Source organism: Manis javanica, chromosome 3 (assembly GCF_040802235.1).
Source record: "Manis javanica isolate MJ-LG chromosome 3, MJ_LKY, whole genome shotgun sequence".
Taxonomy (NCBI): domain Eukaryota; kingdom Metazoa; phylum Chordata; class Mammalia; order Pholidota; family Manidae; genus Manis; species Manis javanica.
Window position 1 is genome coordinate 50,524,956 of NC_133158.1, and position 24,761 is coordinate 50,549,716.

General features: G+C 36.2%; 2 protein-coding genes across 10 annotated transcripts in view; one reads left to right on the forward strand and one right to left on the reverse strand.

Annotated features, from left to right (window-relative positions):
- On the forward strand, nucleotides 1–24,702 carry DONSON (DNA replication fork stabilization factor DONSON). 6 transcript variants are annotated; one of them, XR_005060338.2, is made up of 13 exons: nucleotides 1–307; nucleotides 960–1,040; nucleotides 2,196–2,399; nucleotides 3,329–3,507; nucleotides 4,045–4,223; nucleotides 4,924–5,005; nucleotides 5,117–5,221; nucleotides 5,681–5,879; nucleotides 6,599–6,811; nucleotides 7,329–7,474; nucleotides 13,293–13,389; nucleotides 18,388–18,426; nucleotides 24,539–24,702. XR_005060338.2 is itself a non-coding variant. In XM_037014684.2 (12 exons), exons 1-10 carry the CDS (start codon nucleotides 11–13, stop codon nucleotides 7,464–7,466), a joined length of 1,677 nt encoding a protein of 558 aa, XP_036870579.2. In that variant the 5' UTR covers nucleotides 1–10; the 3' UTR covers nucleotides 7,467–7,474; nucleotides 18,388–18,426; nucleotides 24,539–24,702. The 6 variants fall into 6 exon arrangements, 3 of the variants coding, with proteins under 3 accessions (XP_036870579.2, XP_073087510.1, XP_036870578.2); XR_012129150.1 differs by having other exon boundaries at nucleotides 5,786–5,879; XR_012129151.1 differs by lacking the exon at nucleotides 5,117–5,221 and having other exon boundaries at nucleotides 5,786–5,879.
- The window catches only part of SON (SON DNA and RNA binding protein), a 30,991-nt gene continuing 14,518 nt past the window's right edge, over nucleotides 8,289–24,761 (reverse strand). The window contains exons 6-12 of one of the 4 annotated variants that reach the window (XM_037014673.2): nucleotides 24,471–24,659; nucleotides 17,469–17,579; nucleotides 16,183–16,299; nucleotides 11,953–12,100; nucleotides 10,111–10,182; nucleotides 9,898–10,013; nucleotides 8,289–9,353 (exon numbers count right to left, since the gene is read on the reverse strand). In XM_037014673.2, the coding sequence (XP_036870568.2) occupies nucleotides 9,195–9,353; nucleotides 9,898–10,013; nucleotides 10,111–10,182; nucleotides 11,953–12,100; nucleotides 16,183–16,299; nucleotides 17,469–17,579; nucleotides 24,471–24,659 (912 nt within the window). In that variant the 3' untranslated portion in view covers nucleotides 8,289–9,194. Of the gene's footprint in view, nucleotides 9,407–9,897; nucleotides 10,014–10,110; nucleotides 10,183–11,952; nucleotides 12,101–12,716; nucleotides 12,797–16,182; nucleotides 16,300–17,468; nucleotides 17,580–23,558; nucleotides 24,369–24,470; nucleotides 24,660–24,761 lie in introns of those variants that run through there. The other 3 variants (XM_037014674.2, XR_005060334.2, XM_037014676.2) reach the window with 3 other exon arrangements.

Sequence of the window (24,761 nt, forward strand, 5' to 3'; positions counted from 1 at the left end):
TGGGTGGGTCATGGCCCTCTCGGTTCCCGGCTACTCGCCCGATTTCAAAAAGCCGCCGGAGACTTTGCGGCTCCGACGGAAGAGGGCCCGGAGCCTTGGAGCCGCCGCTGTGCCCAGGGAGCTGCCCGAGCCGGCGCCCCGCCACGCCGCCCTGGCAGCCGGGCTGCCCCTCCGCCCCTTCCCGGCGGCAGCGGACAGAGGCTGCGGCGGCGGCCTGGCCGCGGCCCGAAGGAACCCCTTCGCCCGCCTGGACACCCGTCCGCGGGCCGCCGCGGAGCCCCGCGCCGAGCAGGCGGCGCCGGGCCCGGTGAGTGCCTGTGTACCTGGCAGCCCTGAGGCTCCTGCAGTCTTGAATTGGCTCTGCTGTGAATCGGGGACGGCAAGTTCTCGCGTTCGAGGAGGGAAAGGGGTGCCTGTTGTCTCGAGGTGCCCTGAGCCCTGGGAGGCCTGGTGTATGCGGTGCGCGCCCCCAGCCGGGAGCCTGGGGCCTCTGGGCTAAGGAGTTAGCGCAGCAGCCCCTGTTGGTGGGGTCAGGAATCGGTGGGGCGGTAGCTCGAAGACTCCTCCAAGTCCTGAAGACCGCGGTTCGACGGGTGTTACTACAGGACTTGAGCGCCTCGGTGCCTCCTCACGGACTCAGAATTATTCTGGGAATGGAGGAAGGTTGAGGATTCGTGGGGTAAGAATTTGCCAGCATTTGCCTTGCCCCAAAGCATTTTGGATCTTTTTATTGGAGATTGGTGCATCAGTTATTAGATGCGTAAGTCACTAGCCATTTTTTTATAGTAAAGTACGCACACAAAATTGAAATGAAACAGTCTGCTGTACCGATTTGGACGCGTGTAAATTCGTACACTTTTACTTACTGAGAAACTTGTATGCCAGGTGGGGCTTTGTACATAATTAAAACAGACGCCAGCATCATTTACGATTAAAAAGAACTTTTTTTTTAACCTCAGTTTTTAGATTCTAATCAAAAGAATGATTTGTTATGGGAAGAGAAGTTTCCTGAAAGAACAGACGTTACTGAATTACTCCAGGTAATACTTCTTAAATGTCATTAGAACGTGTGTATTCTTTAAATCCATAGTTCTCAGAAGCATTTACTTGGAAGAGAGCCCGAAGGGAGCGATCATCTCCACCAGGGTTGAAAAAGTGGCACTGGCCACAGTAAAGGACTCCGTATGTTGTAGTGGTGTGTGTACAATGGCATCAACGCTGAAATAGGAAATGTGGGTTTCCTTTCTACCCCCAACAGTTGCTAACCCTCTTCTCTATGAAGTAGTGACAACGCTAGCTTCAACCCTCAGAGCCAACCGCCCCCAGGCCCAGCGGCTTTGAGTCCTCTTGGGAATTTTCAGCCAGATTCCCCGGATTACCTCCATGTGCTGCGGCATATCGTTGAACTTTGGACACCACGCACACACGCTCACCCACTCACTCCTGATTCCATTCCCTGGGTGTTTCTGTTGTGATAGTGAATGCATAGTTTGTCCTTGTTGGCAGGAGGCTAGATGAGCTCTCCAAGACCCAGCCTCTCTTGTAAATAAATGGCCTTTATGATGTCTTTTGGAAATAGTATCTCCTATTATTTTTTGGTGATGTCACACAAAGAATTCCTTGTGATGTGGAGAATATTGACTTGAAAGTAGAGCAGAACAGTTTGGGAGGAAATTTTTGAAGTCAGGAAATGCTTTGTAAATATGGCTTCTGAAAGCCCCACTTAAGTTACCTGCAGGAGAGGCTTAGCTGGCCCTGGTTCCAGAGTTTGAGAGGCTTAAGAGGTGCTTTTTGAAATATTAGAAGATTTCTGCTTTAATAACAATATCAAAAGATTGTATTTTTTTTAATTATCATGAAAATAGTACATGTCTCTTGCAATTAAGCCATATAGAACTTTATATTGTTTATATACTAAAATGTGAACTCTGCTCCTCTGCCACCACCACCACCACCACCCCTAAACAGCAGCAAGAAATTCCAGCCTCCCAGAGATAACCACTGGTAACAGTTTAGTGTAACTCTTTCCAGACTTTTTCAGTGTGTAGTGTATTTTCAATGTTATTTATTATACAGTTTATAAAATGTTGACATTTCAGTGATCATGAGTATATGTGTTAGTTGATAAAGTCTGTAGATGGAAGGCTTTTTTCCTTGGTATTTTACTAATTATCATTCTCTTTGTTTTCTAAAAGACTCCCCACATATCATCCTCCGAATCTGATATTCCATCCTCAGAAAGTACTGAGTTACCTGCGGACTGGAGTATTAAAACTCGACTCCTTTTCACCTCTCCTCAACCCTTTACCTGGACAGATCATTTGAAAGCACAGGAAGAGGCTCAAGGTGTGGTGCAGCATTGTAGGGCAACAGAAGTTACTCTGCCTCAAAGTATCCAGGTAATTCTGAAAGGTAGTAGCTATGTTTTAAAGTAACAGATTAAGTGTAACATATACTTCTCTGCAAAATACCAGAGATATTTCCTTCCATTAAAACTTTCTTCTGACATTTTAAAGACACAAGGTCTTGGGAAATTTTGTATTTCCTAGATGGTGCTTTCGTACAGTTACCTTCCATCAGATTCAATAATCGCCCGTTATATTTGGAGACCTATCCTGAGTATCAGTTGGTATTGCAGGCAGGCCTTGTTTGAACTAAACCCATTACTTTCTAATGCCTAAATACATGAAAAACAATTGAGGAGCAGGATTGCTGGTTATTTTACTGATTGTCTCACATAATGTATATCGTTTCCATAAGTGTACTAATTCTTGCTACCTGGCTGATGGGCTCTTCTAAGTTCAGTAGAGTTCATGAGTTCTCGACCGGTTTTAGAGAAATATAACTGCATTACTTCCAAGCAGCTCATCTGCTCAAACTAGGTTAAAAGGGATTACTTGAAAGAGGACTTGGTCCATCTTTTTTAACCAATGTGGGTAATTTGCAGTTCCCATTATCAGTTTTTACTGGCTTCTTTTAAAACTACTGGGTGGGAGGGAGCTGAACATAATGTTACCCACACACCCATACACACACCCCACCTCTCATGATAAAAAAGATGGTCAATATTCTCAAGAGAACAGAAGAGATGGGAACATTTCCATCTATGTTTGATGAGTGTTCCTTTCTGATAGATGGCTTAGCAGTCTTTAATTGATGGCAAGAAAGGCCTTCCCAAACAAGAACCAGCCACATTTTAGCCCCTGTAACACTTATTAGCACTTTCCTATAGGCAGAAGTATATTTTTAATGGAAGTGTCTTTCTAATGGAATTTTATACTTCTAATGGGGCAGAAACTGTCCAATCACTATCATCTCTGGATTCTAGGATCCCAAACTCTCCACCAAGCTCCGTTGTGCCTTCCAGCAAAGCCTTATCTATTGGCTCCACCCTGCCTTTTCTTGGCTACCACTGTTTCCTCGCATTGGAGCTGATAGAAAAATGACCGGAAGGATAAGCCCTTGGTCAAATGATGAAACCCTGCAACACATTTTAATGAGTGACTGGTAAGATCAGTAAAAACTTGTGCAACCCAGTAGAGAAATTTCATTTTAGCAGTTTTCTCTCCTTACTCTTTATGATGTGGAAATGTATAATGGTAGAAGGATCTCTGTGTCCTTCTACATTATTTTATCTAAACTGTTAATAACCAACATCTTAATTGTTGATTTCCTTGCTCTTATTCACTCTTCATGCAGTTGTGGAATGTGTTTGATTAAATATACATGGACATAATTCTTTAACACTGTCAGTGGCTACTTCTCATCAGCAGAAGCTGCTCAGCAACCAGTTATCAATTAAGTTTAAGGAAAAAGTAGTTAGTGTTTTAAGTGGTAAACACTATTTGTTAAAGTATTTAGAAGTCCCATGACCAATTTCAGTCCTTTAAAAGCCGAGTTGTATGTAATGACAAAAAATTCAAAGTTATCTGTGATATTTGTGTTGTGTTTAAATCAAGTGAGTATCAGACTGAATTGTACAAAATTAAATTTTAGATGTTGAATTTTTTAATAATAGCTAAAAAAAATGTTTTTGCATCATAGGTCTGTGAGCTTCACTTCTCTATATAATCTTCTGAAGACAAAATTTTGCCCCTATTTCTACGTTTGTACCTATCAGTTTACTGTCCTGTTCCGTGCAGCAGGATTTGCAGGAAATGATGTAATCACAGCTCTCATATCTCCTACAACTAGAGGCATCAGAGAAGCTATGAAAAATGAAGGTAAAACTATAGGTTTAAAATGAGACGACCATACTATATAGTAAATGCTTTCCTTGAAAGCTAAAATTCGAATGGTCTTTTACCAGCTGAATTGTCTTTTACCAGTTTTACCTGTATTAAGAAATGTCTTACTTCTTCATTTCTAATTTTTCCCAACAGTTATTTAAGCTGTCCTTTATACATTTCTTTAAATGATGTTCCTTTCTCTGATCTCTAAACACATATTGGGCTGAAAATTCCCAATCTGATTATACTTCTCTATAATATTATTAATATTATAATATATATTCCTTTATAGTACAAATTACCTACACCCTTTTAAAAATAACAGATTTTAAACTGGGTCAGCACATGAGTGGATCACAAAATCTATTTAGTGGACTCAGTTGGCACCTTTTTAAAAATGGAGAGTAGAATATACTTTATGAAAGAGTACCACATGTAGTAAGAGTGTATTATTTCCTGAACCACCTCGTTTCAAGGGGTGTGTGTGAGTGAGTGTGTGTGTGTGTGTGTGTGTGTGTGTGTGTGTGTGTGTGAGATGGGCTGCTGTCAAGAAAGCTTGAAAGCTACTTACTTAGTAGATGAAATATAAAAACTCAACATTTTCAAATTTCATAGTTTCTAAAAGAGCACACCTGTTAAATTCTTTTAGGTCATGTTAAAGAAAGCTCGGTGACATTTTTCTTTTCTCGTGTAGGTATTGAGTTTTCCTTGCCTTTATTAAAAGAAAATGGCCATGAGAAGAAAAAAGCATCTGGAACAAGCCTGGGACATGAGGAGTATGTGGCTAATCTAACCTTTTATGTTGTCTAGTGACTTACAGACTCAGTGCAATGATTTTTAAAGGAAACAGCTTTATGAATTGGGAGCTCTAACTGCCAATTTCCTAGGGAGCAAGTAATCAGTGATGAGGATGAAGAAGAAAGTTTTTCCTGGCTGGAAGAGATGGGTGTGCAAGATAAAATTAAAAAACCAGACATGCTGTCTATCAAGATGTATCCTTTTAGTTGCCTTTAACTAGAACTGTTTTCCATTTAATGGAGTTAGTGAGCACTATAATAATTGGCAGTTTTGACTATAATCTTGAATTATCTTAAGATCATACTAAAACTATTCTGTCATGACTTTCAAAAACCCGTATCAACAAGCCATGAACGGTTACTATTAACTTTTTTTTTTTTTAAGTAAAAACATCCCATTTTCTGTAAGCTCCTGGAGAAAACATTTTTGACTGAAGAAGATAATTTTAGTTAGGTGTCAATTCCTAACAAATTCAGATGTTCAGAGAAATCCTTGTGATTTAAACATGCCTTGTAATTGCAGTGAAGAGGTAGCAAGAGCATTTACAGGTTGGAATGGGGGAAAAGGGCCCCAGGTGATTCAGAATCAGAATGACTTGCATTTCCCATTGGTGTGGGATTTGCATTTGCCATTTCCTTGATGGTCATTTTCAGGCATAGAGAGAAACATGAAGTGCAAATGGATCACAGGCCCGAGTCTGTTGTGTTGGTGAAGGGAATGAACACTTTCACATTACTGAATTTTTTGATCAACTGTAGGAGCTTAACTGCTACCTCGGGTCCACAGGCAGGACTTCCACCAACCCTCTTATCCCCTATAGCTTTTCGGGGTGCCACAATGCAAATGCTGAAGGTAATTAAAATATATATATATTCTATATATACGAATCCTCGAAACCTAGCTTTTTAACAAGTGCTTATCTTTTTAATAGGATAAATTCTTGATTTGCTTTCAGTAACCATCTACCATTTTTACATGATACATGTTTTTTGCTTTCTTCCCAGTAAAAAAATATTCCTTGATAGAAGTTACAAACAAGGAACTACATGAAAATATATGAATTAAGTGAAATGTTTTATGTATAATTTTTTTATCATTATAAATAGGGTAATTGGCAACAAAACCATTTTGGTATTACTTTCCTTCTTCGCCATCCTAAGGAAAAGTTGCCTAATCTCATTTTGTCTCAACCAATAAAACAGAGCCAACAATGTGAGGTTAAATTACAGGAGATAGAACCTGCATCATGGATGTGAGAAAAGTAATTATATCCAGATTGTTAAAAATGTGTGTAAATACAATATACTGAATGTTAACAGCAACAGAATTGAGTTTTCTCTATATCCTCCAATGAAAGTGCATCCATCAATGAGAAAGGATATTGTATACTGTTCTCTTGAGTTGGAGGATGCTGGAGACTGTGATATAAGTATCTTAGTCACGTAACATTCTTTTGGTGTCTTATGAACTGCTTCTGTTCCCTAATTATTAAGAGAGGAAAATCTAGTTCTTGAACACATTGTTAGGGACAAAAGCTTGAGATGACACAATTTCTTTGAATTTTTTTGAAGGCACGAAGTGTAAATGTGAAGACACAAACTTATTCTGGATACAAGGATCAATTTAGTTTGGAGATTACAGGTCCTATCATGCCTCATTCTCTACATTCAGTGACCATGCTACTCAAATCTTCACAGAGTGGGTCATTTTCTGCAGGACTGTATACACATGAGCCAACTGCTGTATTTAATATCTGCCCACCAATAGAAAAAGTACTGGATAAGGTAAGTAAACAGCTATGAAATTTTCTCAAACTAGGGGAAGTAATTAATATATGCAGCCAAACTTGTTTTTCAAGTTACCTGTATTACTCAAAAATCAAGTAATCAATTATAATTACTGAGAAGGCGTGTCTATATTGCTTTTGAGGTAAATTTTGTGAATTGAGGCTATCATACTCAATAGTAACTAAACAGAGGAGGTGAGTTACCTTCATTGTCCTCTGATCCAGAATTTATAGTGATCCCTTTACTGTAATTATGGTATTTAGCCACATTTCTTCCTTTAATTTTGGGTATGTGTAGGTTTTCAAGAGGTGGTAAGACCTTTAAACTTGCCTTACACTTTAGTCTGCCAGTTATAAAAACAACCAAAATTAGTATTTGTCACTACGCAAAGTTTTCTCGATAGTTTATTGCCCTTATCTTACAAAGCTTTTGTCAAAGTTCTGTGGTAATTATTAAAAGTTCTTATTCAAAGACTGATGTGCTTTTTGCTAACTTTGTATACCAATTTCCACAGGAGACCACTCCTGAGGAGCTTGCCAACTGTGGATTGCACCCTAAAACTCTGGATCAACTTAGTCAAGTACCAATATTGGGGAAATCATCTTTACGGCATGTGGAAATGAGTGACTACATTTATAATTGGAGATCCTGAATATCAAAGTAAGCCTAAAAGGAATCTTTGAGGAAAAAAGCCTTCTAGCAAGGAAATTCAAGATTCTTATACCTTTGGCTTTAAAGTTCATTTTGGAAGTTAAATGAACATTAATTACCTTAAAAGTGTTAAAATGTTTAAAATGTTAATCTATTACATTAACTTTTATTACACACATTAAGCAATAGGATTGAGGTTTTAAAGTTTTACCATTTTGGTAAGAGTCAGATATGAAAGTACTACAACTTCTTTAAAAACTCAATGAAAATTTTAGATTCCCTAGAATATAATTATAAAACAAGCAGAAAACTGTTTCTTTGCAAATGGGAAATTGAGGCTGACTTAGTATCAACTGTCTCATGGCATTCTGACTAATGGCATTAGGGCAAAACTGTATTTGTAGGGCAAAACGATTAAGTAGGTTCTAGTTTTATGAAGGTAGAAAACAAACGTAGTCAACATGTATGGAACTGGCTGTTGATGCTTCTACCCATAGCTGCTTTCCTACTAATTTACAATTCCTCTATTCTCAAATATATTAAACTTGTTTTTTATAATGCATGTTAATCCAGATAAGGATATTTTGTATTCCACACAGAAGAACACTACAAACTGTTAATTATACTCTTATGGTACAGAATTTAATGTTCTGGGTGTGTGTGTGTGTGTGTGTGTGTGTGTGTATGTGTACGTGTGCATGTGTATATATAAATTTTCTCAAATAAAAGTGCTTAGATAACAAAAGCATTGGGTAAAGAAATAATAGCACTTAGTGAAGAAGTATGTGTGTTCACTTGATAATCCAGAAAATAAAACACCACATTTATTCCAGAGAAGTTTATATTTGGGCCTTAAGCTTTTGAAAATAAAGTTTAGAGACATAACATATGAATACCACTGTAATACACATGAAATATTCTATCAGTCCCTAAAAATTAACATAAACTTAAACTTTCTCATAGTCAACAAAATAGTGGCTGGATGCCGATTTTATTAGATAAGTTGGTTACAGCATTTTAATTACCATTTTACGTCTATCTAGGTGTAGCTGAAATTCAAAATGCACATCAAAGTAAACTATATCACAACTCAATGCCATACTAAATGTACTTGGCCTCTGCAGTAGAATTCTAGTCGGACTTCATTTTAACTCCCTTGTGGCCCAAGTGGCTTTGACGGAAACGCAGGACTTGGTGCTGATCATCACACAACTATACCATTTTCTTTTTATATCCTCTACAAAATTTTAAGGGGAGATGGTGGCATTAGCCCTGTGGAACAGATCTTGCTTGATTACCTCAAATAACACTGGCCCAGTATCTGTCCAGCAGAACCCATTGTGAACTAGTACAAGGTGCACAGCCCTTCACTGATTACAGGCAAGTGTTACAGCAGCCTAGCCATAAGGAAGGGAAGTTACATCATAGTACAAAATACAGTATAAAAGCGTCATTTAACATTCCACACTGAAGATTACGGATGCCTTCAAACAATCGTTTGGATGTTAGCCACTTAAACAAATACATCACTAAGGTAAACAATATAAACATACCAAAACCCTGTATGGTTAAATACAATTTCCATGGTACAAAAATCAAAGCCTGGAGATGTTTGTACAGATTGCTTTTTACACAATGTCTTAAATTGCCAAATATTTACAACATTAAAGAGGAAATACATTTTGATGCAGAGTAAAATTATCTGAAATGATTAATATAAAACCTCAATCTATCTACGTGAGGCACTCCTGAAGCAAGTGGCATTAGCCATGAGGTCCTTTGGTACAAGGCCCATTGCTTGAAGAACCACAGTAGCTGCTGTGGCTTTAGCATGCTTCTTATTAGGGCTGGCAAAGCTGGGCTGGTAAGCGCTTCCATTTATCAATACCTATTCAAGAAAAACATACAATTGGGCTGGTAAGGGCTTCCATTTCTCAATACCTATTCAAGAAAAACATACAATAAGAACAGCATCAAACTTTAATATCTATTAGCTTTGTATTTTTTCACTAAATGCTAATAGTTTACAAAAATACAAAACCCATACTATGGTAAGTCAAGCTAATTACAACCCGAAAGCAGCACATAATTTGGGAAAAGGGGCTGCAAATTAAGAGCAGGTCTCCAAATTGGAAGAAAAAAGTCTTGGTAAGACTGATTTAATTCCCCATGTTCCACTAGAACTGTTCACCAGATTCTGCCCACATCTTTCCCCATAACATACTTTTAAAAGAGGGTATTTACAGGTCCTACTAAAGCACACTTCAGTGTTTCTAAATCCCACACCACTCTATCTGTACATATATATATATATATATACACTCCCAACCCACAAATATATTAATCCTGTGATCATATAATGCTTATCCCTCTCCCTCTAACACTAAGTCATCAAATAAAAGTATACAATTAATTCACAAATTCATATTTACCCTAAAGAGAAAATGTTTGCGATGATCAGGGCCACTATCATGGACCAAGAGAAATTCAGGTGGTTGCCACCTTCTCTTATTACAGATTTCCATCAAGGCAGACACAGGATGTTTGCCTGCAAAGGAAAAAAATAACCAGTTATTTCCATCTGTGGCAATAAATTAAGTCATTGCAAGGATGGAGCAGGAGCAAATTAAAAAGTGTGCCCCTACCTGACAAATCTTTCATTGCAGCAGAGAAGTTCCCAGACCTCTTTTGTGCTCTTTCCCCTACAGCCACAAGACCTTTAAAAAAAGCCAATATTCACTGGATAAATTTCAAAGCATCATTTTAAATTATAATATAGCAAAACAATGATTTCCTTCTGTAGAAACCTGAACCTCAATCCATGCCTTTAAATAAGTATTACTCAAAATCCCACTACCCTTGATTTATCAATATTGACTTTATTTTACTGTGTTTCAATATATAAATCTATACTTTATATACCTCAGTATTGGAAATCAAATGTTCACACATTAAATTCTTATGTTTTCTGAATTACATATTAAAGCACCACAATTATCAGTAACTCCAGATGTCTCTTTGTAAGTTTGAAAAGTAGTGGCTATTTATTGCACGAGAGTTCCAAAGGTTCCCCATCCCTTTAAAAGAAACGAGAAGGGTTGTCTCTGGATTAAATGGGTCCATTTTTTCCCCCAGCAAACCAGCCCTTTCTGACTTGTCAAACATCAGATGTTCTCAAAAGACAGTCTCACTTCATACCATCTCCCTTTCCAAAAGGACTGAGCAATATTACTATCTGAAGTCAGTGCTTTCCCAACTTCCATTTATCCTAGCGGAAATGCAACCACTTCTTTGCTAATTCTGCTAGTATGCTTTCCCAAACCCAGGCCATGTTGTGCAATTCCAAAGAGAATATTCCCTGGAATTAAGCAATGCATCTACAGATGTTTTCTTCCAAGAAACTACGTTTTATGACACACAGAATCTATTCAACTACTTGTATAAGCAATATGTCAATGTGACATAATCAGTGACTTAAAGTCTGAATTAATGCTACTACAGCATAAAAAATACTATTTCTGAGTATCATTGTTTAAGAAAAGGCAACAGAATATTCTATGTGGATAACAAAGTAGAAATTCTGATGCAAACATTTTGTAAATATATTAATTTAGCTAGAGCCAAATTCATTAAGACAGTAATTTAAAATGCATTACCTTCAACTTACCTTTATTATTACAAAGACAAGGAAAATAAATTCTAGTTTTTAAAAATCAAACTTAGACAAACTATTGAAATCACAAGCTGGCAGCTGCATGTGATCAAGAATTCTACTTAGCCCATTATTCCAAGGTAAGAAATTATTTAAAAGATAACCAATTGGCTATTATCAGTGGGCACTAAGTATCTTTTAAATTTTTAATACTTAGCAACTACATGCAAGCTATAGATAGACCCCCAGGTATCTGAGGACAACAGCGAAATACAGGCAGAGAAAAGTTCCAACGTGCTCCAAACTCAAGGCAATATGAAGAGGGAAAGGTCACCAGTTGGGCTAATATTCTCCAGCCCTAATCTAAGCGCACTCAATTACTGAGCTTGAAAAGAAGGATGTGCAAAAATTTGCGTTGTGTAAAGTGAAAACCAAACAGCACTCCAGTAAGAAATAAGAATCATGTAGGATAAACTAACTGAGAAAGAAAAAATAAACAAATCCTAGAAACAAATACAAGCATTATATTTCCTGTCAAGAGAAAACAAAATGAAAATTCCATTTTCTAAACAAGAAATCTAAAAATTTTAATCATAGAGATATATGCCCCGCATTTCCATAATATTCAACAACAAAGGTTACCTTTTAAAAACTCAACTTGTATTTATGTAAGCTGCTAAAAATGGGCTCAACTTATTTTTTCTAACAAACAGCTGTATATAAACCAGATGAGGGGCCTCCATTTCAAGACTGCTGACATCAAAAGAATGTATGAAATAATGAAATTCTAAATGTTAAAGGAGGTATAATTAGCATTCCCAAAAAACCTTGTTACCTTTTCGGTCTGTCTTAAAATCAACTAGGATAGGTTCCTTATTTCCTTCTTTGTTTTTTCCTAATCCTTCTCCTTCTCTCCATCCCATTTTTCTCATCAAAACGGCTCCCATTCCTCCAGTTACTGGGGCTGCTCTTAAGAATTGATCCTATCCAAAGAAAGAAAGGTAAAATGTCCCCATTTTACAGTTAGAATTTGACTATAAATGCAGTGTAACTTTTAAAAAAGAAATCTTATTTTACTTCTAGATTTGTTATATTTTAGCAATAAAATTTCAATGCTTCTATTCTTCTACACATACTGCAGTGTGTATGTTCTAATTATTTTCACATTAACATAATAGTATTTTGAAAGTCAAATACAGCGAATAAATGGCAATTTTAAAACAGTGGCCCTCATGCCCCCCACCCCCCAAAAAATTAGAACACTCCTGTTTTCGTCCACTATTTAGGTTCACTGGTACCTCTTCTTAGCTTGCAAAATAAAAAGAAGGCAATGTTAAAACAGTCAATATTAATTGTCCCAGGTGTACCTAGTTCATGAATAAAGCCCAGAAATCATTCAGAAATAGTTTGGACACTGAAGAAACATATCGTCATTATCCAAAGTTTTCTTTCCCATTCTACCAATAAAGCAAGTATAAATATTTTACTTAGAAAATCCCTATGAAGCAAAAAGATAACCCTTTAACCTGGAGGTGAATTCTTTTAAAACCTAGCTTGATGTTAAAAGACTTTTAAAAAACTCCTTAAACGTTTACATACCTAGGCCTCGGTAGCAGCAGTGTTGTGAATAGTAGGGCTGGCACTGACCGGGGCAAGAAGACAGCTACAAGGATTTGGCCCTGAAACAAGTTTCCATACAGAGGGGTGAAAGTTCACAGGTTATTCTGTGAACAGTCATCTCTCTTGTATCCAACCCACTGAACCGTAATTTCCATCAAAGCAGCAAACCACTTAATGTCATAAGATGCACAATTATAGATACATTAGCATGATCAATAATTATTTTCACACATTAAGAAACATGCAGTACCTCTCTCTAAAGGGCACCCATGTATATAACAAAATGTTGAATTCTACTTTTGATCTTTACGGCCATGTTTTAAACAGTGATAACATACATCTCCAAATCATGCTTTATTTCCCCTTATTATATTTTAGATTTACATTCTCTAGCAAATATAGAGCAACAAGTCATTAACTTACCAAGAGAGGGAGTCAAAAATTTTGGTAGTATAGTATGCATTAATCATTTCCTGTATTGATAAGTTAATACTAAATTTTTAAAGTATTGTTTTTACACAGAAGTAAAACTGTATAATCTTATTTTTTTCCCAGCTTTTAAAGTTATATGCTGGGAAGAAAACATGCCAATGATGTGTGACTAGACATTAAGTTCAACAAGGTGCTCTGATGGAAGGAGGCAGCTGTGGAGGTAAAAACATACCCCTGGTTCAGTTCCTTATTTGGGGCAGGCCATGCAGTGTTGATGTATAAAGAGGAAAGTTAGCTGATGCTTGGGTATCAACTGCCTTGTTGCTACACACCTAGGATGACTTTTACTTACTTCAGGTTCATCCGCCCCTCTTTTCCAGGAAACACTCCTAAAAAAAAGGGCAGCTGTGCAGAGTATAATACAAATCCCCAGATAACCCAGGTTTCCAATTTTGTTTCCATTCTCTAATACCTTTATCTGTTTCTTTACCACAGTGTGTAAACAGTTCACCAAAAAAGCTGATTAATAAGATTACAATAGTACACAATATTCATCAGGTAATGTCCAAAAATCATTTCCCTTCCAGAAAATAAAGGTTCTTTTAAATAACCACTTAAAAATTTTTTAATTTTAAACACGAATGATAATGATAAACTCCCATTACTCTTCATCTAAGAATATACTGCAACAAACTAAGAATACAGAGAATGCTAGCATTTCGTGTGGGTTTAACATACAAGGAGTGCACTGGGCTACTGCAAGGCAAGAAAAAGCCAAACCATCATTAGAAAAGGTTTCCTAAACACAGCTAGTAGATAGTTTTGTAATAAATGTTAAATTTTCAGTTGCCTACTTTTCCACATGTTCTGGCTTTTATTAACAAAATGTTCCTTCCTTTAAATTAGTAGCAAACATTCTTCAGTAACATACAAATGGAAGTTTTCCTGAAAGCACTGCTTCCTTCTGTAATTATTTTAAGATTTGGTCTGATGAATAAACACATCTTTGTCTCAAGCTAATTTATCACAATGATTTATACTAATGTTTTAAATGATTAAATTATTTAAAATCTGTCAAGCACCTAGAAGACTGGAAATTTTTAAAAAAAGGAAGATTTATGGGGAACCAGTTGAATCAGTACGATTCACTTTTTAAAGTTATGTTAACATGGAATTTAAGTATACAAACATTCCGGATTGGCACGTGAAGCCCAAAATCTTGTCATGGAATTACATTCAGAAGTTTCTATCTAGTAATGTACATGACTATTTAATTTTTATGTGCCTAAACAGCCATATAAGTGCCTAAACAGCCATATAAGTTTCAAGTCTAACTGAGAGAGTACTCAAGCTTCAAGATTAAACAGTATTAAAAATTAAAACTGTTAAAGTAGATGTACATTTATAATTCTCCCAGTGATATGGAAGCCATTTTTCAAATACTACAAGTCACTAATATTTTAAATACTGTAATTAAGTCCAAACTTGATTCAACCTTTAAAATATTTTGCTAGATTCTCATATTTTTCCTAACATTATCCCCTACTCTAGTAAAATACATTATTTTTTAATGAATCTGACCATGTACTCACTATACACTTACTAGTCCAACTATTTCCCTAAAAATGGCAAGAAAAGTGAAAATATACATTTTATTAGGAAAAAGATCACCAGAGATAACTATCAAAACTGAAATAAATGTTACGAGATTAAAGGTCTAAAGCAACCAAAATCTCATTTTTCAGAAAGTCTGTTCTTTCACTGGCTACTCATGGCAATTCTCTATAGGAACCCATCACACTATAGATTATCACACCCTGTGAAACAGTAATAAGGACCTGTCTTCCTGAGACAATGGGAAAACTGAAATTCCAATTACTTGCCCATGATCACAAAAGGAGTCAGGAGTTTAGCAGGATAAGAAACCTTCCCAGTCCACTAGACCATGCAGCCTCCCAGTTTCGGCACTGCTATGCTGCCAGTATTCCTGAAACAAACTTCCCATCACCCATCCAATCAAGCAACACCCCTTTCACCAGAACACGTTTCTTCAGAAAGCCGTTCTTAACCACCTAAGACTCTCCCCAAAACGAGGCAGCCATAGATGGAGTTCACAGGTCTCACTGCAGGAATCTGAAACCAGGAGCACCTACATCTTCACAGCATGGGGCGTCCATCCTCTCCCTTGAATTTAGGTCTTATATGTCCTGTTTTCATTGAGATCAGTGGTTCTCAAATGGAGCCTATGGATCACCAGAGGCCACCAAGGCCTAAATGGTGGTCCAGATAGTATTCTCCATCCCCATCCAGCCCCTTCATCCCTTCAGCAGTGCCCACCCCACACTCTAGCCATCCTCCCCCAGCCATCCAGTCCCATGGCAAGAACACCACATGCAATGTGAATGCTGGGGCCTCCCAACCACTTGCTGTAACCAATAGCTGACCACCATAGGGATCTGGGGCTAGAGATGACAAGAAGGGTGAAGAATAGAGGCCAAGGAACTTACAGGAGAGTGCAAGCACTAAGGAAGGGGAGAGAAGGGCAAAGGAATAGAGGAATGGAAAATGAGGGTAGTAGAGAGCTCTTGGGGGCAGTAATCCACCAAAAGTAAACCTGTAATAAAGTATCCCATGATGAGAAAAAATTTGAGAACCACTGCTTTGAAACCATTAGATCAACAGTTTAACAGGAACTGTGGAATATTCTGAACAGCACCTGGGATACACTACTAGCATTCAAAATAGTTTTAAAAACCACCCCCACAAAAACCAGCAGCAATAAAAAACATAACCTCAGGATACAAAATGAGCAGCTCTTAAGCCACATTTATACATTTGCCATTATCTCATGAGTCAGGTCCATCTTCAGTATCCATCCTGGAGTATATGCACATAACAAGTCTACTCATGAACTTAGGTTACAGTCACTGGCTTCTTTGTGCATTTTTAATAAAATATTTTTTTTATTTTAACTTTGTACTTGGACACTTTTGTATGTGCCTATATTCTGTACCTTTTTAATCCAGGCTTGGGCACCAGTATTAGCCAACTGTTCTTGAGTCAGAACCTGTACTCCCGTACTTCCTGTAAACTGGCCAGGAATAGAGTTCAGCTGAGCCCAAGCATCAATCTGAAGAAAAGAAGATGCTTCAATTAACTAAGTAAAATTACTTATCTAATTAAAATGCCACTGATACTGACTTAATTCACTAAATGAAATGGTTTTAGTACCTGAAAATGCTGAATAACAGATTTAAATAGTCAACTTTAAAAAATATATACTAAATTTAAACACATTTAAAACTGTTTTTCTAAACATTCCAAAGAGGCTGGTAACATTCAGTAGATCCCACTGATAACAAGATTTGAGATCTCTAATAACTGAAAACCGTAACTAATATTCATTCTTCAAAGTATCACATGGATACGTGAAACACAGAAAGAGCTTATAAAGCAAAGGATGATCCCCTCCCCTCCCACTTGAGGTATCTTATATAAATACATTCTAATAAATGTCATGACAGCCTGAGTTCTTAACTACTTTCCTTGAGGTATTATAAATCCAGAACAAACTCATGATATATGCTTAAGGAATAATAACAGCAAATTATTCAAATACATAAATCAGCTTTCTTTAAAACTTGTGCACTACATTAATCACACCAGCATTTATGGTGATGGTTAAAGAATCAGTTGTCATTCTTTCAAAGTGTATTTACTAAACACCTGGTACCGTCAGGCAATGTATTTCTTATTTGTCTGAACATCTACTTAATGTTTGTACATACATCTACCACAGAAAGGTAGAGGACAAGCAGAGTAGCTGTTCATTGTTAGAAGCATAGACTCTGGACTCAGATTTCCTGAGTTTTAATCTCAGTTCCCCCACCTACTAGTTTAGGAACATGGGCCACCAATTAATCACACTCTATCTCAGTTTCTCAGCTGGAAAACAGGAATTCATATTAGTAGCTACATCTCACAGGGCTTTTAAGGGCACATAGCTACTATTTTTATACACCAGATTATGAACTCTATGAGACAAGGGTATTTTCTCTATTTTATTCTCTCAGGAAACAGTTCCTGCTTACATAGTACACAATAAATATTAGCATATCAATGATCAGGCCCCAAAATCACTTCTATTTAATAACAAAGCTACCTAATTAAGATAAATGACTTATTTCCTTGGATTTTCAAGATAAGGATCAACATTTCAACAACATGCCACCAATTATGCTTCTGTCACAAACATCTGTTTAGTGAAATTCTCATTTATACATGAAAACTGTTACATACCCGCTCCTGAGCTCGATTTAACAGGCTCATGGCTTCAAGGTCAAATGCATTTTCACTGAGTCTTTTCTGAGCAAGTGCCCGCTCACTCATTGCTGTAGAGATGTCCACAGGCTAAGAAAGAAAACATAGATAATTATCTCAAATTACAATAGAATCCCTACAATCTGAAAATTGGTCGGTATCTTTACTTGCTAAATGTCAACAACAAAGTAACAGTATCACATGTTAATAATTCTGTAAAGTCAGAAGACTCCAAAAAATAACATAACCTTGGAGAGCTGACAAGACTGTTTAAGGTAAGTTATAATGCATCAGAGGCAGCAGTTGAACTCAACCCAAAATCTGAATTTTGTATTTCTACTGCATCAAATTAAGATCACAGGAAGTTCCATGAAGAACTTAAAATTCCCTAGCATTCACTAACAAAATAGCTGTTTATAGTACTATAAATATAATTTATTGAACTATTTTTTAATTACTGATTTTATGCCCATTAGCAGTTCTCACTTTACCCTACTACATTTTATCAGCAGACTTCAGAAGCAGTAAGCAAGATTCCTGAATGAGCAAGCAGGAAACCTAGACTCACATAAATGGATCTGCCTGTACTCTAACTCGTTTGCATATATTTTCACCTTCTGGCAATTGTTCATAGATATAGTTTGGTCTTAAGAACTCAATATTCACTATATTAATAAATAAGTCTTTAGTTTTCAGTTTATATACATTTATGATCAAAGTTAAAATATTTCCTATTATTTCCATGGCAGTACATAACAATAACAAATTAAAACTAAAGATACACTGCAATATCTTAGATACTCCTTTTCAAAGCTCATATTCTACCTGTAAAAACTATGCTAAGAGGTGACTTTATGGCTTAACTTTTTAAAATGTTTCTTAATTCCCAATTTGTCAGATATGTGAAGGCTCAACCACGGAAGGAAAAATCCATCAAGTAAGTATTTGATGTATTTTGTTCTAACATTAAGAGATCAGGTCAATTTCTGTCAACACTCCAATTCTTTCTTCTAACACAACTCAACCCATTAATATTTTCTAGTTATCTCACCCAAAAAAAGTTCTTTTTTGGAAAAATGCTTTTTTGACATGGGAAGGTTTTATTCTCATATTCAAAGAGTGACTAAAAGGTACTACATGGATACAACAAATACAAGGATGTCAGTAAAGTTTTAACAGCTGTGTTTTGTTATAACAACTCATAAGGCTACCTACAATTTGAGTAATGCCTATGAAATACTTTCTTTAAAAACAAGACTTTACACAGTAGAGGAAGGTGTATGACTATGAGAGTGTATTCCTCTCATGTATGATTACTTATCTTCCTTTTCCTACCTTTAGGACTCCTTTAATCACTCCATCATTCTAGTTATTTTGCTGAATCAATCACCTAGTACTCCTTTAGCAAAATATCTTTTCCACATAAGTACCAAAGTAGATTCTTGTATGCTGCTTTCTTAAAAATGAAGCAAAATGAAACTGACTTCATTCTGTAACTGTTTATGAGACAATTTATAGATCTCATGGAAGAGATTTTAATTTCTTAAGTCAATTTAGTAATTTACGCACACTAAGAGTTTTCTGGGGCCTATAAAAAATAATCTAAATCAGACTGAAACACTGAAAAATTTAGTAAATTCACTTTTCACTTCTATTACAATCCTGACCAACTGCCAGGGCTTTGAACAGGAACCCAGCTATTTCATGTCAATAGCTTATACTCCTTTGGCCTACCTTGCATGTTTCCTAAAACTGAAAGTAGGATTACTGATGTAATTTTTGCAGGCCACCAAATGTATTTCCAATACTATTCATTAGCTGTGCCAGAATTACTTTGGGTTTGACAGCAGTCTTTATAAACCTGTTAGTGTTTAGGTAAAATAACAGGTTTTTATTCTAAAAAATCTGAAGAGGAGATACTGAGGAAAATTTATCTACCCACCATCCCAAGATCTGATCCCAAGTTCCCAACTATACAGTCAAAAAAGTAGTTAAGATGGCTCTGAAACCTTCAACGTTTCTAGAATTAATTCTTTCCAAATGGAAACCAAATGAATATACCAATCTGTGCATGCATTCTTCTGAAAACGTTATCTTCGTACTTTTTCTTTAAGCCTTTATTGAGTTAAGCAGATAACCTAAACACCTCATCATTTATCCCAAGGATGAAATGTCATTCAAACCTCAGTAGTATTTTGTTAAACTCGCGTCTTGCCCTAAAAGGAATTTTAATATAGCAACCTTGATGTTTAATATAAATTTACTTTAGATACAATTAAGTTTTTTCCTGAGGTAATACTTTCTTCTTCAACAGGATTATCAAATGAGCTGCAAGTATGTCAAAACTTCATTAATAAATAGTAATTTTACTATTAATTTCATACTCACATTTATTAAATGTAAAGTATATTTAAAATGGAACGAATCAGGATTTTCTTAACCTCTTAAGTATCATCAAGAGTTTGCATCAAAAAAAAAAAAAACATGTTTCCAGTTTTTCATGGTAACCCAGGGTATGCAATTAACACATTAAAGTCAAACATAATATGCAAAGCTTTAATATTCAAGGACTAGACCAAACATTACATATTAGTATTTAAACACTCAAAAAATATCACTACTACCCTTCAGAGCAGCACTGTCCAATAGGATTTTCTACAAGGACAGCTAATGAGCACTTGAAATGTGGCTAGTGCAATTAAGGAACTTATTTTTCAGTGGCCAGTGACTATGACACTGAACTTGGGGTAGGGGGTGTATAGTATATAGTAGGGATTATACTATATAGTGGAGACTTAGAACCTTAACCATCTTTTAATGTTGCTCAAAAATAGGAATGTGTCAAGTACCAAAATAATCTAAAAACTGGGAAAAAAATCTTAAATGGAATACTATTTTAAATTTGTCATCAAGAAGCCTTATTTGTTCTACTAATACAGCAGACTTTCTGCCTAATGTACAAAGTATAATTATGATCGTGTAGTAACATTCTAAGTATTATAATGGGGGCAAATGCTTAACTTCCTGTTTCCTAGAACCTGTTCTAAAATATAAAATCTATATAAACTATATAGAAGTGCCCAAATTATAGTTTCACTTCTCACATTAATAAAAACCTATCCAAGTTATTTCATCTACTACAGCAACACAGCCAATTACTACTTCTATAACCTAAAAAAGTGTTAGTAATAATCAAATACATAATTGACACCATATAACATGCATTCCCCCCGGTCTAAGTTATAAGTTATTTCTGTATCTTCTGATTTAAAAAATTCTTGTAAGTCAATTTACTTGCATTTGTTAACACAAAATGTTTTAATGTAAACAGAATAAGCATCTTAAAGATATTTCTTGGAAAGTCAATGATAGAATATAAAAGAGCTAAAGAGAATTATTAGGAGGGGGTCAGTAATACCACAATTATTTTCTACATAAGTAATTGCAGATTATCTGATTAAATGACAGTATGAAAGGAAATTTTTAATTACAAGAAAACAGCACTAAGGAAAAAGTACCTGACCTATATATAAAAAACATGATTTAAAAATATTTAGCGAAATTAAGATACAAAAATCATACTGAAAATGGTAACTACAAAAGCCACACTATGTATAGCACATCTGTTGCTTCATATGGGTTTCAAAGTTAATTAACCTTTTTAATATAAAATTCGCTTAACTTACATTTAGTCTAAGTGAGTTAAATAGGAAAACAGATAACCCTGAAACAGCTCAGAGAGAAATTCAGTGTTCACCTCCCAGGAGACTTTAAGGAGAGAACACATTCTAGCAAAGCCAGGACCTGTGTGTTTAATTTCCAATTGAAATTTTCATCTTACTCCAAGAACTTAGCTTTCCTAAACTTAAGCTTCACTGGGATGTGGAGATATTCTTCAATAAATTTAAATTATCTTAACATATAAGCAATCACTAGACCTTAATGGAGAGTTAGTTACCTCTGGACCTCGAAAACATTTATGACAGTAAACCCAAGAAATTTTAAGTCAGAGACTACATTTAAACCTCCTACATCTTATCAATAAGCCTCTGGTAACTTCATTACCAAAAATTAATGCCCCCAAGGACAATTTTTTTCAATATTCATTTTCCAACATTTTTGGTTTGTTTATAAATCAAATCCACACAAATATGCTCAAAGTTCTGTAGTCACTCTTACTGAGGATGATGCTGGCTGGCTTCTGGGTAGGAAGACGATGCTATGGTAGTAGGGCACACAGTCTGTTGAGTTGATATTCCATAAGATATGGATTTATGTTGATCCATCCACGTCTATCCACTCATACTTATGCCAAAGAACACTCATGTGCTAGATAATTGGTGGGATTAAGGATTATAGCAAAGCTGAGAGCTGAGATTAAATCTGTGATCTTTGCCTAAATGTTGTATGCTTAAAACTAAAGAACCACAAACTCCATTTATATTTATTAAAATGAAAAAGACTGCTAGGTAAAAAAATGAAAAAGACTATTGTTAAAATATTGACCATTTAAAAGAACTTTCCTTTTACTCTACATTGCCTCTATTTCAACCTTAGTCAAGAGTCAGTGCTTCCAGAAAATGTCACCAGTAGTATTCCAAACACTGACACAGAGAACATATAGAAACCTGCTTCACTTACTTAGCATGCAGCTAATAACTAGAACACTTCCTCTAGGTGTCTATTATTGCTAGGTAAAACTACAGACACCTGAAAGCAAAACAAAATCCTGTGTCTTTTCCTAAAATTTTGGGATTGTTTTGCTGAAGTTAAAGTTAACCTAGGTCTATCAACTGTATTCCAGTAAACATTTTTTAGTCTAATCTTCTCAGAAATAAGCTAGAAGAGTTCTAATGTCAAATAGTTGTATATATCCTCTCAGAGGAGAAATCTGCTTCATTTATTTAGCCCTCTAAACAGAACTGTTTTTTTCTCCTGCTTTAACAGAAGACCCCTTTACTTACGTAACTTGAATACCCAACATTTCCCTGTGGGAATTCTTTGGAGTAATTCCTCCAACTTACAATTAAAATCTTAGACCCACTCTTGATGACAAACAAGGTAAGGTACCACACCATTAGTGTTTAGACTGAAAATGGCTGAGTACTAAATTTCAAAATATATAAAAACACATTAAACTCACTCAGAAAGAAACAATCATCAGGATTCACTAAGAACTTTCCCCATGTTCAACTGAAGTTAAAATAGTTACGGTCACTTATTTTCTCAGGAAAATCCCTTGGAACTTTGCAAAATTATAGGGCTTCACTCTGTTGGAAAATTTTTCTCACATAATCTCCCTGTTTTCTCTAACTTTGTTAAATGCTTAATCTGCAAGAAATTACTAAAAGCATATGCATTAGAATTTCTAAGCCTAGTCCTCTTACCAGGGCTCATATTCAGCTACTACAAGATTTAAGTCAGTTGCCATTGTCAGTTAAGGTTTCCCTCTTGAGATGTGCAGGTAGCCTGACTTGGGGATTAGCTACTAAGCTACTCAACTGATTTTACTACAACAATGTCCAAACCAGCTATCCCTCCCTCACTGGTGACAGTATAATTTGATTCAGCTGTTCAACCCCATGTAGGTATAGATCATCACTGATGACTGTAAGTTGCATTGTCTAGTTATGTCCAGCTTCATTGTATAGAACTTTTAAAACGCTGCAGGTCAAAAACCATAGTAAAAATGTCACCTGTGAATAGCTCAGGGGAAACAAGTTTCTGATTTGGGTTCTGTTCACTTTCTGATTTTATAAACAGGATTTGTTTATTTATAGTATCAGAGGTATTTAGTGGAAGATGGTGGCAAGGCCAATGAAGGGAACCTTGACGGTGACAAGTACAAGTCTCTCTGACCTATCCCAGAACTGCAAGAAAAGGAAATGGGGAAGAAGTCCCACATTTTAAGGGTTTTACATATCTAGTCCAGTCCTTGGACAAATGTCTGGTCTTTGGAAACCAAGGGCAACAGGTGGTAACTAATCTATGGTATCATTTAAAACTCCCACCCCCCCCTAGTAAGTCTCCACCCTCCCAGATCCCCCAAGCGTGATTTTGCACAACAAGTTAAATAAAAGTAAACTGTTTATTAAAAGATACAGCAAAGATACAGATACAGAGATACATACAAAGATACAGATATATATATATATTTACATATATATACAGTCTTGCTGTTTTCATGTGCACTGTATTTAGCAGCACATTATTTAACCAGGCAGCATTTTAATGGGGTTGTTTTGACACTTGGCGTTATTACTACGTCATTTTGACAAGATACAACTATAGCCTCATGGAAATTTCAAGGTGTGAATTCCACTTCTCCAACTTTTAATAGTAGCAAAGAGGGGAGGGAGAAGGGAAATGGAGTACCAAGGCTGAGCATTAGGTTAAACACAAGAATTCAAAAGGGCCAAGCTAGCACAGGGGAGAAGAAATGATTAAAATTAAAGACTATCTGACAAACAACCCAGGGAAATAGTAAGAAATCATTATTTAAAGGCAATGGGCTATGTATCCAAGAGGCTCACATCAGCCTACAATGACCTTTTCCAATCCAGTTCTTGTGTTGAACCTGAGGATCTGCCTTTCTCCACTCAATCCCTCCACCCAGTAAATTTGCTACCACCAAAATCTAGAGCTATACAGCCTTGAGGCAAAACGGGAAGCTAAATAGTTGTACCTTGGGCTACCTTCCCATAAGTGCAAGGAGGGCCCAATGTTGGGTAGGGATGTGATAACACTGTTCTCTGCAATTCGATGCTTTTCACTTTGTGGTTTGGCTCCACAAAGTGAATTGCATCGAGTTACTGTCAAATGAGAAGCTGCGGGTTGTTTCATCTGTCGTCTAACCCGGCCCTGCCGTTTAACCCGGCCCTAAGAAGAGTGAAACAGAATCCAAATCAGATATAAAATTACAATAAAAATGGCAGATTCAGGTATAAAAAAGAAAAAATACATAATATTCCTCTTACTTACCTCAGAGGGCAAATTGCTGCTGAAAACATTATCATCATCTTTGTTTTCTTCACCATTTTTCTCTACAGGAACCCACTCTCCATAAACACTATCTGCTTCTTTTTTTCGATGTTGAGATCCAGATGACACAGGAAACTCTTTCGTTAATGTTACCTGGCTTTTTGGTGGAGTTGGCTTTGCTGCAGCAATCTAAAAAATAATGTTTTCATAATTAAAAATAATCTGAAAATGATTTTGTTCATTATTTCTCACAGTAGTTAGTCCAAAAGTTTAAAAGTTAAATTCCACTTG